At 57.6% G+C, this 14629-nt stretch overlaps 1 protein-coding gene across 1 annotated transcript; it reads left to right on the forward strand.

Annotated features, from left to right (window-relative positions):
• Window positions 1-6100: 6100 nt before the first annotated feature.
• On the forward strand, window positions 6101-13634 carry LOC142820452 (maestro heat-like repeat family member 5). Its single transcript, XM_075909277.1, has 7 exons — window positions 6101-6385; window positions 7090-7244; window positions 7852-7978; window positions 11674-11861; window positions 12512-12649; window positions 12807-12927; window positions 13458-13634. Exons 1-7 carry the CDS (start codon window positions 6197-6199, stop codon window positions 13632-13634), a joined length of 1095 nt encoding a protein of 364 aa, XP_075765392.1. The 5' UTR covers window positions 6101-6196.
• The last annotated feature ends 995 nt before the right edge of the window (window positions 13635-14629 follow it).

A 14629-nucleotide genomic window follows, 5' to 3' on the forward strand; every position in this document is an offset into this window, starting at 1 on the left:
GGGGGCAGGTTCCTCCCTGAAGTGGGAAGAACAGACAATGGCAGGGCACAGCTCTCTGGGGGCCTGGCATCCCCAACCTAATCCGGCACCTCCCTCCCTTCCAGATACCCTACCCCAGCCGGCTCCTGCACCTTCCCTCCTGTTCAGACCTCACCGCCTCCAGCACCCAAAGTCCCAGGCCACTCCAGCACCCTACCCCCCACCCACACTCCCACCCTTACTCCCTCCTGCGCCACTATCCTTATCCCATGCCCTGGCAGCCACCTCCCGCACACCGAACCCCTCATCTTGGACTCACCCCAAAAGCTAGGGCAGGTCATACAAATCTACTGTCACTGGTATGGAAAAGAGGTAATCTGGCCCATAGGAATCCTTGAACTCTGGTCCTCTCTTGTCTCCCTCCGCTCTCCATGGGGCTGGAGCAGCGGAGGGGTGAATCCTAACACCAAATCCCCCCCCCCCGCCCCTTTGCTTAATTATTTTGATTTTGATTAATAATGTTTCCTTTCTTACCAGTTATACACCTCCCAGCCCCGTGTTATAGATCCAGTCATCTTTCTCTGCCTGGATCCTCTATTTTGGGAGCTGGGCCCAGAAGGCTCAAGCAAATCCCCACCCCCCCTTCGATCTCCCCAGCAGGCCACCCAGCCTCTCCTGGAAATGGCTTGGGGAGCCACAATACAAATTTTGACTCAAGCAGGGGAGGGGGCTGCTCAGCTCCAAAAGTTTGAAACAGGAGCTCGGGCAGGGAGGGGGTAGCTCAGGGTGTAGAAAGAGGAGCAGCGAGGGGCTGTGTGTGAACAGGGGGTAACTACGTGCTGTGCCAGGAGGGCTCCCCTGCAGCCCCTGTTCCCTGAGGGCTCTGGTGGCCATGGAGCCAGGTCCCCTCTCACCGGCTGTCAGACAAGGGGGTAGGAGCAGTGTTCCCGCTAAGATTTTCCAACCTTGGGCCGACTGAATTTTCTCATGTGCAACACCAATATCGCGGTGGTGTGTGGTGTGTGGACCCAAACCCGTGGGTATAAATATGTATTTTCAATAGGCCGTGGGTGTGGAAGAAAATATATTGGGTGTGAATTGGGGAGAGCAGGGGCAAAGGAGCAGGCAGAGAATAAACAGAACTGAATGAGCATCTGGGGAGTGTAACGGGAGAAAACAGGATCCCTGCTGGGCCAATTCCCCAGCGGGAGGCAGGGGAGGAGGAGGATGCGAGGGAGGCTGCTGCCCTGTTCGCAGTTCACCGCGCAGGGAAGACTTGGAGCAAAGTAGAGAAGTTGGCCTGATCTGAAGGCGCCTGTAACCTCCCCAGCTTTCCCATGTGGGCGGTGGCAGCCAATGCAGCACAATTGATCCCTCCTCCCCTTCAGCATGGTCTGGGTCACATGATCCCCCAAGTACGTCCTGGCTCCCTGATTTGCTCCCCCAGCCAGTACGGACCCTGCAGGGGGCTGGGAGGGGTGGGGGGACCGGGGTGGAGGCTGGAGGCAGGACACCCTCCTCCACCACAGGAGAGCTAATGCCCCATGTCCTTCCCCAGCCAATCAGGAAAGGGATTCTCACGCAGCTTCCAGGGATCCTTGGATGGGAGCCGAGGGGCAGCTCCAACCCCCTGCGCCAGCAGCAGCTGCTGGAGAGGAGGGAACAGAACCGTTAAAAAGGGACCAGGGGTCACCCCGTCCAAAGGTCGCAGCAGCTCTCAACTGAGAACTGGGCTGGGCTGGGCCATCACTTCCTGGGGTGTCACACGGGAAACGAGGCCTGTTCCCATCACTGCAGGAAGGGGGCGAGGGCCGGGGAGAGGAGAATGCACCGTGGGAGAGACTCTGCCCCGAGGTGAGAGAAGCCCAGTGGGGAGAGCCCCCAGCTGAGAGTCATGGGAGCGGCGCTCTCTGCTCGGCCCTGCAAGCACCTTGCTGTGTGACCCTGGGCAAGTCACGTCAGGGCTCTGGGCCCCGTGTCCTGCTGTCGCCCAGGGTAACACATTCAAACCAGCGCGTCTCCTCTGCTCCAGGGGTGGAGAACGAGCTCTCCCAGAAGACACCCAACGGGGCAGAAGGGAGCGAAGAGGAGGAGGAACCAGACCGCCGGCCCACCCCATTAGCACAGAGCAGCGCCCACATGACTATGGTAATGAGGCTTGTGACTGAGCCAATGGGAAGCATCCCCTGTGGGGCGCGTGACTATGTGCCGGAGCCGGTGTCTCAGAGGAGAACGCCCAGCCCCCCCTCCGGCTCAGGGACCAAAGGAAACACTCCTACGTGTGACCAGCTCCCTGGAGCAAAGCCGTGTAATATGGGGGCTTTCTGGGAGCACCACGCCGAGGGTGGAAGCAGGGCACCTTGCTTTGAGACAGGGCTGCTGAGAGCCCAGAACGGGGGGGTCCTCCACTGCTAGGATCGGAACCCGTCCCAAACAGCACTTCTGTTCCCCGCACTGGCTAGTAAGAAGCCCTGCGAGCAACCCCCTTAGACACTCCTGTCCTCTGGGCCACCACCAGCACCACCCTCATACAGGTGAGAGGCTCTGAGTCCCAGTCCCACCAATTCCAAACAGGTTCCTCCCACCCCAGCGAACCAGCCACATGCCCAGGTCAATTTAAGACAGGACCATGCAGAACTTTCAAGACTAATAAGACGGTGGCTCTGGGGCCACTTCAGGCTTCAGTCCATAGCCGAGATCCTTCATAGATGATTATCAGGGGGGAGGACAGGAGTGACGACAAAACTGGGGGAACCCTCAGGGCCCCTTTATCCCCTTGCCCATGGGGCAGGAATCCCATTGTTCTCCTGTGAAAGTCTGTCCCAAGATGGAGTAGGTCACATGAGCACGTCACTGGCGCAGGCCTGACTCAGTCCTTCTCAGGCAGCAGCCTCCGCTTTTGCGCTGATCTGAACGATCACAGCAAATCTCATCATGTGTGATTGGCACCCCCCGAGGTCAGTGAAGTGCTGCCATTCACTTGCCTAGCGACCCTGTCGAGGCTGTTCCCCACTCCGGCACAACGAATGCAGAAGTTGGGGGTCTGCAAGAGCACTCCAGACCCTTGCCTGCACAGGCTCTGGTCCCAAAACACCCCCCCCCAAATCCTAATACCCATATTTTGGGGATGCTGCTGCCACCATCAAGTGCTTTGAACCCACAAACAGGGCTGGATACTTGAAACCAGCCCCAGGGGTACCCCAAGCTCTTTTTCCCAAAAGATTTTGGAAAAGAAAAGAGAAAAACAAGCTGCAGTCTCTGGTGGCTGACCCCTCAGTCAGAGGCATACAGGTCCACACAGACAGACCATCCTGGAGAGAACAGTCAACCAACACCAGTTAATCAGAGAAAAAGAAACAACTTTTAGCATGAAAATAAAGCTAGTTGCAAGCATAGTTGTCAGGGGTTCACACCCCAGTGTGCCTCAGTGCCCCCTGACTGTCCTCATATAGCCCCTCGCCGGGCAAGTTACAGTCTGTATGGGATGCTCATCATAGGCACTGGGGTTGTCTCAACTGCCCTGCTTACCTAGGCTGCCTCAAGGTTCGCCTCCAATCCAGGGCTTTGCCTCCAGCCCCTAGCCAGGGGAGCCTTGCTGGCCCTTCTCCAGCTATCGCTGGCTATCCCCAGCTTGTCTCCCTTCAAGGAGCTCCTGCCTTTTCTGCAGTCAGCTCTCTACTGCCCCCCTTGAGCAACCTGGGCTTCTCTATATATACGTGCCAGCTGGGCTCTCCCACGCCCTAAGGGGTTCAGCTGGCTTCTACCAGCCAGTCCCAGTCGTGCTGTCCTAGTTGTTTGCCAGCCGGACTCGCTCTAGTCCCAACTAGCTCCAGCTGGTCTCCTTTCTTCTAGCCCCGGCTCCGGGCCTGAGTCCTGGTGTTAAAGGGCCAGTGCAGGGCAGGCGCCCTGTCGCAATAGTACATCCGAGGGTACTGAGGGAGTTGGCAAATGTCATTGAGGAGCATTTGGCCATTATCTTTGAAAAGTCGTGGAGATCGGGAGAAATCCCGGATGATTGGAAAAAGGCAAATGTAGAGCCTATCTTCAAAAAAGGGAAGAAGGACGATCCAGGGAACTATAGGCCGGTCAGTCTTACATCGGTTCCTGGAAAAATCATGGAAGGGATCCTTAAGGAATCCATTTTGAGGCACTTGGATGAGAGGAAAAAGATTAGGAATAGTCAGAATGGATTCACAAAGGGCAAGTCGTGCCTGACCAATCTGATTAGCTTCTATGATGAGGTAACTGGCTCTGTGGACGTGGGAAAGTCAGTGGATGTGATATACCTTGACTTTAGAAAGCCTTTTGATACGGTCTCCCACAATATTCTTGCCAGCAAGTTAAGGGAATGTGGATTGGATAAATGGACGGTAAGATGGATAGAAAGATGGCTAGAAGGCTGGGCCCAGCGGGTAGTGATCAATTGCTCGATGTCAGGATGGCGGTCGGTTTCTAGCGGAGTGCCCCAAGGTTCAGTTCTAGGACCGGTTTTGTTCAATATCTTTATTAATGACCTGGATGAGGGGACGGATTGCACCCTCAGCAAGTTTGCGGATGACACTAAGCTAGGGGGAGAGGTAGATACGCTTGAGGGCAGAGATAGGGTCCAGAGTGACTTAGAAAATTGGCGGATTGGGCCACAAGAAATCTGATGAGGTTCAACAAGGACAAGTGCAGAGTCCTGCACTTGGGACGGAAGAATCCCAAGCATATTTACAGGCTGGGGACCAATCAGCTAAGTAGTAGTTCTGCAGAAAAGGACCTGGGGGTTACAGTGGATGAGAAGCTGGATATGAGTCAACAGTGTGCACTTGTAGCCAAGAAGACTAATGGCATATTAGGTTGCATGAAGAGGAGCATTGCCAGCAGATCCAGAGATGTCCTTATTCCCCTTTATTCAGCTCTGGTGAGGCCACATCTAGAGTATTGTGTCCAGTTCTGGGCCCCCCACTACAAAAAGGATGTAGACGCATTGGAGAGGGTCCAGCAGAGGGCGACCAAAATGATTAGGGAGCTGGAGCATATGACTTATGAGGAGAGGCTGAGGGACTTGGGTCTGTTTAGTCTGCAGGAGCGAAGAGTGAGGGGGGAATTGATAGCAACCTGCAACTTCCTGAAGGGAGGTTCCAAAGAGGCTGGAGAGAGGATGTTCTCAGTAGTGACAGATGACAGAACAAGGAGCAATGGTCTCAAGTTGTGGTGGGAGAGGTCCAGGTTGGATATTAGGAAAACTATTTCACTAGGAGGGCAGTAAAGCACTGGAACGGGTTACCTAAGGAAGTAGTGGAGTCTCCATCCCTAGAGGAGTTTAAGTCTCAGCTTGACAAAGCCCTGGCCGGGTTGATTTAGTTGGGATTGGTCCTGCCTAGAGCAGGGGTCTGGACTTGATGACCTTCTATGGTTCTATGATTCTACATTGGATAGATGGAAAGAGCCACCTTTTGAGACTGGTACCAAGGCAAAGTCCCTGGTCTGAAGACTTAGTTGGAAAAGGAAGGAAGAAAGAAAAAAACCATCTCAAACCCTAAGAAGCTCAGACATTAGTTTGACATCCCTAAAGAAGGAAAACAATAAATCCTGAGAGACGAGCTAAACTTTTCCCTCCTTACACGTTATAAGAAGTCTGTTTTTTGAGGAAGAACGGCTCTTGCACAAGAGGGGGTTTTGCAAAACAAGGGCTGCTCGTTAATTATGCAAATGGAGCGCAGCGATATTCCATGCCAAGCTTCATTTGCATAAGCTTTTCCTCAAGAAGGCTACATTGTAGATGTAGCCTCAGTCTCAGCTACTTCCTGTCCTGCCCGTGATTCCTGCCGGTTGGGAGGCAGCGCCACACGCTGCCGGGTGGTGAAGGCAGAGGGCGTTTCCATGAGGGCCCTGCACTCCGTCCTTTCCGCGCGGACACTATGGGCTACTAGAGCCGCTGGGCCCATCTGCTCAGGCCCAGGATGGAGGATGGAACATGGGGCATGTTCTCCAGTCACCCCTCTGCTGCCCTCCACAAGGGATCTGCAGGGCTCTGCCGGTTTATCAGCCAAAGGCAGGTCTCCTGAGTGCAGGGGTCGTGAGTTACAGGGGCCTGTGGTGCCCAGGGGACGGGGGAACCCTTGGCACCGGGCGAGGCTGCTCAATCAAAGGTCTCAGCAGGCTCCTCCATGCTCACTAGGCCCTGCCAGCCCCCAGGGAGCGAGTGTCCCAGGGCAGCTGCCCAGTGGAAATGCTCAGTCCCTACAGGCTCTGCCCCTGTTCATTGCAGACCCTCGGGGAGCCCCCTGCCTCAGCCCAGCCCACAGCCCTGCTGCTGGCAGCCGTGAAGGCTCTGCCGGCCCCCGCCCTGGAGAGCTTTCGGGCGGCGGAGGAGGCGCTGAGAGCCACCGTGTCCCAGCACAGCGCCCGCATGGAGCGAGTAAGAGACGCCCGGCGAGGGGCAGGGGCGTGTGGGGAGAGGGGCTGGGAGAACTGGCTCTGAGGAAACCGGCCCTGGGGCACAGGGTCCCGGTCTGGCAGGTCGGCTCAGCCCCTTTCCATTCGGTGCTGGGGTGGGCAGGTGTTTCCAGAATTCTGTGCGCTGGAGCTTGGACACGTCCCTGGGGCCAGCCCAGCCCCACAGCAGGTGGGTCACAGCCCCACCCTGGAGCGCGGCACTGACAGAGTCTGCCGAGGGGTCGCCACGCTGGGCTCCCGGAGCGGACGGGGTTTCCTCACGTGCCCTGCAGGGCCCTCGTGTGACCCACCGGTGCAGCAGGAACCATTTGGCTTTGCACTTTGCCCCGGTGCCTGTGACGTGTGATCCTGCTGCCCGGCCCCACCGGCTCCGGTGCCCCCCCCCCCCGGAAATTAGACTGGTGCAGGCAGGGCTCTGCCCGAGTCCATTTCTACAGCCCCTTCCTAGGAGGTGTGAGCATCAGTCACTGCCCTGATCAGTTGAGCTCCATCGCCCTCTGGGGAGGCAGGAATTCTACCCGCGTGACACGGGGACCTGGGACCAAGAGCGGCTCATTGACTTGGTGACGTTCCTGCCCTTCTCCGAGCGCCGTCTGCCAGGAGGGGTGACCTGGCAGGAGGCCGCTCTTGGGCAATCCCCCCCCTCAGCTTTCTGGCTGCCTCCAGGTGGGAGACGTCGTGGGAGAGATTTTCACCTGGCTGGACGACGTCGAGGACCCCAGAGCCAGAAGAGCCGCGCTGGGAACCATCGCCCTGCTGGCTCGCGCCCACCCCCGGGACGTGGTTCCAGCCTGTGTGGCCCACGCGCTGCCATGGGAGAGGTAGGGAGAGGCTGTTATCACCTCAGCCTGATTGCCCCTCCCTCCTCCTCCAGGGCAGAGCGCGGGAAAGGCCTGGCAGGCCACAGCGATGGAGCAAGCTCCCTGCTGGGCACGGGGCTGTCCCTGCCTCCTGAGGGGAGATGCCCAGGCCCAGCCCCTTGGAAACCAGCCCCTCCCCCTTCCCTGCCCAGAGTGCAGACGTGACAGGTCCCTGGAGAGTTCCAGCAGGCTCCTGATTTCTGTGGTCACCCCCCTTCCCGCCAGCTCCACCAGAGGGGCAGGACCAGGCTCTGGGGAGCATCCCTGGGCCGTGACTCCAGCGTAAATGTCACCGAGCAGCCTTTGGTGCAGGCTGGGCTGGGTGGTGTCACGCTGTGCGCAGCCCCAGGGCAGTTACTGGAAGCAGCGGCACAGGCTGCAGGAGCAATGAGGCTTCTGGGGAAGGGAATAAATGAAGAGCTCATGGAAGGGACTCACCTGCCTCAGCCTCCCAGCCCCCGGGCGTCTCCTCTAAGGGCCCCCTTTCCCGCCGGCCTTCCCAGCCTCTCCCTGGGGACACAAGGGGGGGCAAGCAGGGACGCTCTGATTTCGGTTTCTGACCTTGCAGAGGTGCCAGGGAGCTGTGGAAGGCCTTGGGGGAAGAAGCACAGCTCTCCCGGCACGTGCTGCACCAGCTGCTGGACAAGCTCCGGAAGAGCCACCGGGAGGAGAGGAGCCGCAGCGTGTCTCTGGCCGTAAGTGAGACTGGCGCTGTCACGTAGCGAACTCGCCACCGAACACGGAGGCCCCTCACTTGGAGCTCAACCCCGTGTGCGTCCCAATGCTCCAAATCAACCCTGCAGCTCCCTGCACACAGGGCTTAACTCCCTGTGCTCCAAATCAACAGGGCAGCTCCCTTCACACAGGCCTAGCAGCCAGAGGTGTGTTAGAACTCCTGGTGGGATTGGTGTGGAGGGCCAGGGGGACCCAGGCCACCCTCTCCACCGGGTCCCAGTGCACCCTGTCAGCGTTGGAGTGGGGCACCACTAGCTGGGTGGGGAATCCAGCCGAAAGACGCCAAGCACCCGGGGTTCAACTACCCGCCCTGGGCTGCTTCCTGCCAGCTTCTCTCCCATCCTGAGCGCCGTCTCTTTCCTCCAAACCGGGGCTTCTGCTGCGGTTCCCTGCTGACTGGTGACGGCGTCCGGGTGCACATGCGCTTCTCCTCGGGAGCCCCAGCGGCACCTCTGCCCCCGTAGGTGTCTGCCCTTTCTGAGCTGCTCCACCGGCCTTTCTAGCTACCTCCAGCTGGAGCCCGCCCAGCACGCTTGTGGGGGTGCGACCTTCTCTGCTAGGCAGCCAGGCTTCACCTCTGCAGCCCCAGTGCAGGGTCAGGACACCACGTGCCAGGGCTGATCTCCACCCTGAGCACAGAACGTAGGGACCTGCAAGAAAACTTAAAAAAATGAAGCCTGGTCTTTGCAGTCGCTGCTTACAAAACTCCCCAGAGTCACAAATTTACTAACTTTGGGGGGAGCTTCCACCATCAAATGACTTATCCTTAAACACAGAGACCTTCCCTTGCTGGGAGTTTTAACCCAATAAGAACAGTTGGAGGGTGAGTTTGTCAGAGGCTCGAGTGTGTGTTAAAACTACGGATGCGTTTCTTGTTATTTGACATTTGTAATTCACTTTGCTCTGCCCTTTCTCACTTGCAAACACATAAATCCCACAGCTTGTGCTTAATAAAATCACTTTTGTTCACTGTCAAGCGTTGTGTAAACAGTTGTGACCTCAGACCACAATAGACTCAATGTCTGTATAGCTCTGGGGGCGGGGGAGGGTCTCTGCTCTGTGCCTCGGCTGGGGGAGACCAGGAGACCTGGCCCAGCAGGACAGTGTAGCGAGAAGCTCTTGAGTGCCAAGAAGCGAGTGTCAGCGGCTTTGCCAGCGCTCTGGGAAACGCCCCCAAGGAGTCTTCTGTGATCGCGCCCGTGACACGGATCCTGCCGGGGGCAGGCAGGAATGGGCGCAGCGACACCGCCCGGTGCCCTCGCTGAAACTGTCTCCCTGCTTGAGGACTACGTGGCCTCAGAGGAGCCAGGGAAGCCAGACCCCAAGCCGGGGCATCTGAGAGAGTCAAAGAAGCAGCACGGTCGGGGTCCCTCTAACTGGGGCAGGAGGATTTGAACCCGACCCGGCAGAAGTTCCCATTGACCCTGGTGAAGTAGTTTGGGATCTTGGGGGGATGTTCTCCAAGAGCAAAGGAGTGACCCAACCCTCCAAGGCCTGGCAGCAAGGGGCAGACACAAGCCAGGGAGATGGTCAACCTCAGTGCTGGCTCCAGGGTCCCGGTTTGAGATCAGCAAGGACCTTCTTAATCGCCGGGTCCAGCACCCACTGACCAAGACCGACATCTGCCAACTACTGCTCCTGTGACTGCTCTGCCAGGAGTTGTTGTGCCTGGGACGTGCAGTGCCCTGGGCCAGACCCTTCGGGAGAGAGAAAACTCTACAGAGAGTAGCCCGGCAGGTTTTCTGGCTGGGGAGGAAGCACGTGCCCCGAGTGCCAGAAAAGCAGCCCAATAGTGATCAATGCAGGACCACTGATGCCCTTATCCCTGGCAGGGACACCTTGTGAGAAGATTGGCTTAGATCTGGTGGAACCCTTCTAGAAGAGCAGGATGGACCATTAGTCCACCTCCGTGCTAGTGGGCTACACCGAGATCTTTTATAGGGGGAAAGGCAGTACGCCGCATCGATTGAGAATACAACAGTTGCTTATGCTTTTCAAACAGACACAAAACATCATGCATACACAGTTCTGCCAGATGATATAGTTACCAGTCCAGAGTCTGTGTCAATCTAGTGGCCAGGTAGATTGAGCACAGGGGGGAGCAGGGCCTTGTCGGTCGATCGATCCGATACTCCTCTCCAGATAGTGTGGCAGACGAACGCAAAGTTCCATAGCAAAGCACCCTGCTTTATATATTCCTTCTTCTTGTTAAAATCCATGGATCTCGCTCTGTCCGCTTGTGACCGGAATGTTATCTTTTGATGTGAGTGTTCCCAGAACATCTCTCGAAGGTTCATCCTGTTGTCAATCGTCCTTTCGGGTGGCTTGCTCCGCTCTAAGGCTCATCAATCTGCCAATTATTCAATCTTCTCATGAGTAGGGGTACGCATTGGTGGTTATAGATGACTCCTCTGCAGTCAGGTTGTCTCATCCTCAGGACTTCGCTCACACTCGCTCAACCCCCTCCTTTGACCATCTGGTTCTAAAGCCATATAACTTTGCATCTTATCTCAACACATTCACACTTCTTACATGCACAAGTCTCCGGGGTTACAGAACTGCATGAAAAAGCAAAACCATTGTAAATTAAACAATTACAGCTTGGCCTTCAACATTCGCAGAATTCCTCTAATCTTACTAACACAGCCAAAATACCCAGAACTGGTTTTCTACTTCGGAACAAAGAAAATAGACCTTCAACTGAAAGGACTTGATTTGTAAACTATTAAATGTATATTAATATATATATATGCCTTATATTGCTATATTACTGCTACGTTACTATACCTAAAATAAGAAAGAAAAAAGAAAAAAACTCAATCCTAACAACGCTACCCGGTGCCCCAGAGAGTCCCCCCACGAGCTGTTATTGCCAATGAACTCCTGAAGGTGCTTGCGAGGGTCGGGCTGCTGTGAGAGACGTTTAATGGACCAAGGGCCTAATGTGACCTGAAAACTCATGGCAGAACTATGCTGCTTCTCGAACATTCACACCCCTAGAGCCTCGGTCTGCCCCCACAGACAGGTGGGTGAGAAGAGGGATTCAACAAGACACAAAACTGCCGTGGAAGTTCATGGAAGATGATCCTCGACACAAGGATAAGTTGCTACCTTGGGCCCAGAACACACAAGCAGCCCAGCACGATGGGGGAGTGAAAACGAGGACCTGCAAACCGGGACCTGCTGGAAAGCCAGTCGCTGGGAGCAACGTGGGGTCTGGACTGAAACTGCATCGACCTCCCAGCATCGCCCCGGCTCCCTGCTGCTTGTGGCACTGGAGTTACTCAGGCAGCAGAGGGATCGTGGGATGCCCTGTACATGCGCCTAGAAGTTTGGGTCTCCTCATGATGGTGTCGCCCCCTCCGGTCAGGCCTGGGAAGGCGAAGGGCGAGGGCTAGGCCATGGAGAGAGATAATGGAGAATAATGTCAGCTGGACTCTTCTGATCTTTCCAAGAGGTTCCCTTCTGTGCCCATTCTAGCAATGGAAGACAGGTCGGGGGCCATCACATCTCCCCTCCCCCCTGAGGAACTAACCCTCCTTCCTCAGAAGCCACAAGGATGTGAGAAACGGCACCAGCATGACAGCAAAATGCCATGGGAGCGGATGGGAGGTGGGGTCAGCTCAGTGACTTTTCTGTCTCGTTCTGACTCCAGGCTATGGACACGCTCTATGAGATCTTTTTCCTGTGGGGATACCGAGAAGCCATCTTGCAAATGTTTCCTCACTTGCTCTTCCTCTGCGTCAGGCAGGTGCAGCATGTGCTGGACCTGCGCCTGCCAGGGACCTGGACGGCCAGCCAGAAATCCAGCCCTGAGGGATCCAGCCGCCTCAGCCCCTTGAGGTAACGGCAGAAAGGAAGGGGAAGAACAGATTTGATCTGCTGCACCCGCAGGTCACACACGGCCCCTGCGGAGCCCAGGCGCAGTTCTGGGCAGGTCTGTCTGGGGGGAGCGGTGCTGGGCACCCGTGTGCTTGTGAGTCACGCTTGCTCCTCTGACCCCGCCCACAGGCCGGCTCCTTCCCAGCACAGGCAGGGACCACGTCGGTACCTCCCCATGCGCCACCTGCAGCACTGGGGCCCAGCCCGGCAGGGGGGCCGTGTCACAGGCAGGCAGGAGCAAGAGGGACCATGAAGCTGATTCCGTGTGGACTCCCCTGGGGGGAGCCGGGGAGCCCGAAGGCACCTCAGCTGCTGCAAACGGGCAGAGTTTTGCTCCCTCGCACCAACTAAGGATCTGGCCCATGTGCCCAGTGACCTGGTGCCGGCCCCAGCGAAGAGTCGGGTGTTGGACCATTGGGAGCGAGGGCACCGAGTATCTGCAGAAGCTGCAGTGTCGCCACCTGCCAAAACCTCAGTGAGCCCCGACAGGGTGCTGGGTCCATCCCGGGGGAAACCGGCTACTGCTGACCATGCCTTGTGCCCCAGGACTTGAGCGGGTTGGGCTGCAGTAGATTTCTGACACCAGGATTTTTTTTTCTTTTTGAGTTTAGCACGTCCCTGGAGGCCGTGAAGACCCTCTTTTCCATGCCCAGATACTGGAAGGAATTTGCCAGTATCCAGTTACAGCAGGGCTGGGAAATGATCGCCTCCCGCCATCACTTCTCCCGAGGGGTGGGCTTGATCGCAAGGTAGGAGTCTCAAGTTTCCTCTTCCTGCGGCCTGTCTGGGCAATGGGAGTTGGGCGGGAGATCCTCCTCTGCCCCAGCCGGCCCTCTCAGCCCCGCAATGGGGGAGGGACTGTCTCTCCCTTTGGTAATCCCGGGGACTCTCCCTTTGCTCTTCCAGAACCATGGTCGAGCACCGGAACCCACAGGTCCCTGTGGTTCTCAGAGAGGCCATCGCCATCGTGCAGAGTCGGGAGGAGGAGGAGGCGCTGAGAGAAATCGCCCTGACTTTCTGCACCGAGGTGAGAGTCCGGAGCGGCCTGGCACATGTGGGCTTGTGCAGAGCAGCTCAGACCCCTCCTGGGCCAATAGGGGCTGGGGCCCATGGCCAGCGGTTCAGCAATCTCACAGCCAGCCAGCTCCTCTGCCCACGCAGATACTAGCGGGACTGGGCAGAGTGGAGGGGGGCAGGGTGAGATTGCTCCTGGCTGCATGCACCTCCCTGGGACATGTGACAAGAGGAGATGTTTCTCCAGCACCCCAAGCCCGGGCCTCTCTCCTCGCCTTCCCCTGGGGTTTCTTTTTCCTCTGCCACAGCGCTCTGCCCAGGACGCTTAGCGGTCCCCAGAGAGTCCTCTGTCCCTGGAGTTCATTAGGCGCTTGTGGATTAGTTGCCCTTCTAGGAATGGACCATTTCAAACACCAGCCACTGGCTCCTTCACTCCAGAGATTTTGTGCAGCAGAAAGTGGCCAGTTGGCAAAGATGATGGAGCAGGCACAGACCAAAGGCAGATTTCTGCTCCTTAGCCTGACGCTGATTTTCTCTTTCCAGTTTCTCCAGAGTCCTTCCATCCTCAGCACTGTCACCAAATCAGACCTCCAGGAACACCTGATGGAATGGACCCGAGACAACAACCCTGCGATACGGAGGCTCTGTCTGCGAGGCCTGGCCAGTGTTCTCTTCTGGCCGGGGAAGGTGAGGGGCCTGGCTTGCCCGGCTGGGGGATAACCGACACATCACTGTTGCAAGCCCTGCTTTATGTTTGCACCAAATCTTGGAGCACGTGGGCCATGTAAGATGTCGGTGCAAAGTTTCAGAGGGAGAGTCTCAGGGCTTGCTGGGGTATCCAGTGTGGGGAACAGCAGTGCTCTGTGTGGCTGGTTTGGTGCCTCAGAGGGAGGGCCCCAGTCGTGGGCTGGAAGTCGCCCTGTCTCTGAGGAGTTTGCCTTTGACTTGCCTCTCAGCGGTGCCCCAGGGAGCCCCGATCTGACACCAGGGGACCGAGGAAGCCTGTGGTGCTCCCAGCGCCAAAGATCCTGGGGTGCGATACTGAGCAAACCAGGCGCGAGGGGGTGTCCCTGCTCCCAGGCAGAGCATGGTCAGTGTAGGTGGTGGGGAGGCAAGGGCGGGTGAGACTGCTGCGGGGCCCCGGGCAGCGAAATTTCACGGGGCCCCTCCTTTGACTCGGTGCATGCACGGGGCCTCGGGAAGCCTAAATCCGCTGCTGTGGGGCGGGGAAGGAGACTCAGGTCGTCGCTCAGGGCAGTGGGGGGAGGAGACTCGGGCAACAAAGCCCAAACTTGGCAAGGGCAGAGGAGTCGGGGGGCGGGGTCAGAGCTCGGTGGGCGGGGCCTGGAGCGGCTCTCGGCAGGCGACAGGGCAGGCTCTGCTCAAGGGCCAGGGGTGCAAAGCACCTGGCGGAGCGGCAGGAGAAGGACTTTCTCCCCTGCTGGGGGCTGGGCCATCCCTGGGGTCTGGCCGATGGGGAGGGAGGGTCCAGCCCCTGCCCCAGGCTGCGTCCCAGGACAGTGGGGAGCTGCCTTCTGCATTCCCACAGGGGCAGTTGATACGGGCCCAGCTGCCCGGGACCATCGCCATGTTCTGCGCCACGGACGCAAGGACTGTCCTGGAGGCCATGACGGAGGCGGCAGACGCCACCAACCTGCTCGCCGGGGAGGGGCTTGGCTCCATCTCCCAGGACATGTCAGCCAGCCTGCGCCCGC

This window comes from Pelodiscus sinensis, chromosome 26 (genome assembly GCF_049634645.1).
Source record: "Pelodiscus sinensis isolate JC-2024 chromosome 26, ASM4963464v1, whole genome shotgun sequence".
Classification (NCBI taxonomy): domain Eukaryota; kingdom Metazoa; phylum Chordata; order Testudines; family Trionychidae; genus Pelodiscus; species Pelodiscus sinensis.

Bases quoted from the DNA above. Each gene is read 5' to 3' on its own strand.
- LOC142820452 (XM_075909277.1), top strand. From the start codon at position 6,197: ATGCTCAGTCCCTACAGGCTCTGCCCCTGTTCATTGCAGACCCTCGGG. The intron at 7,979-11,673 runs GTAAGTGAGACT...TTCTGACTCCAG, and splicing joins GCCGCAGCGTGTCTCTGGCC to GCTATGGACACGCTCTATGA. The intron at 11,862-12,511 runs GTAACGGCAGAA...TTTTGAGTTTAG, and splicing joins AGCCGCCTCAGCCCCTTGAG to CACGTCCCTGGAGGCCGTGA.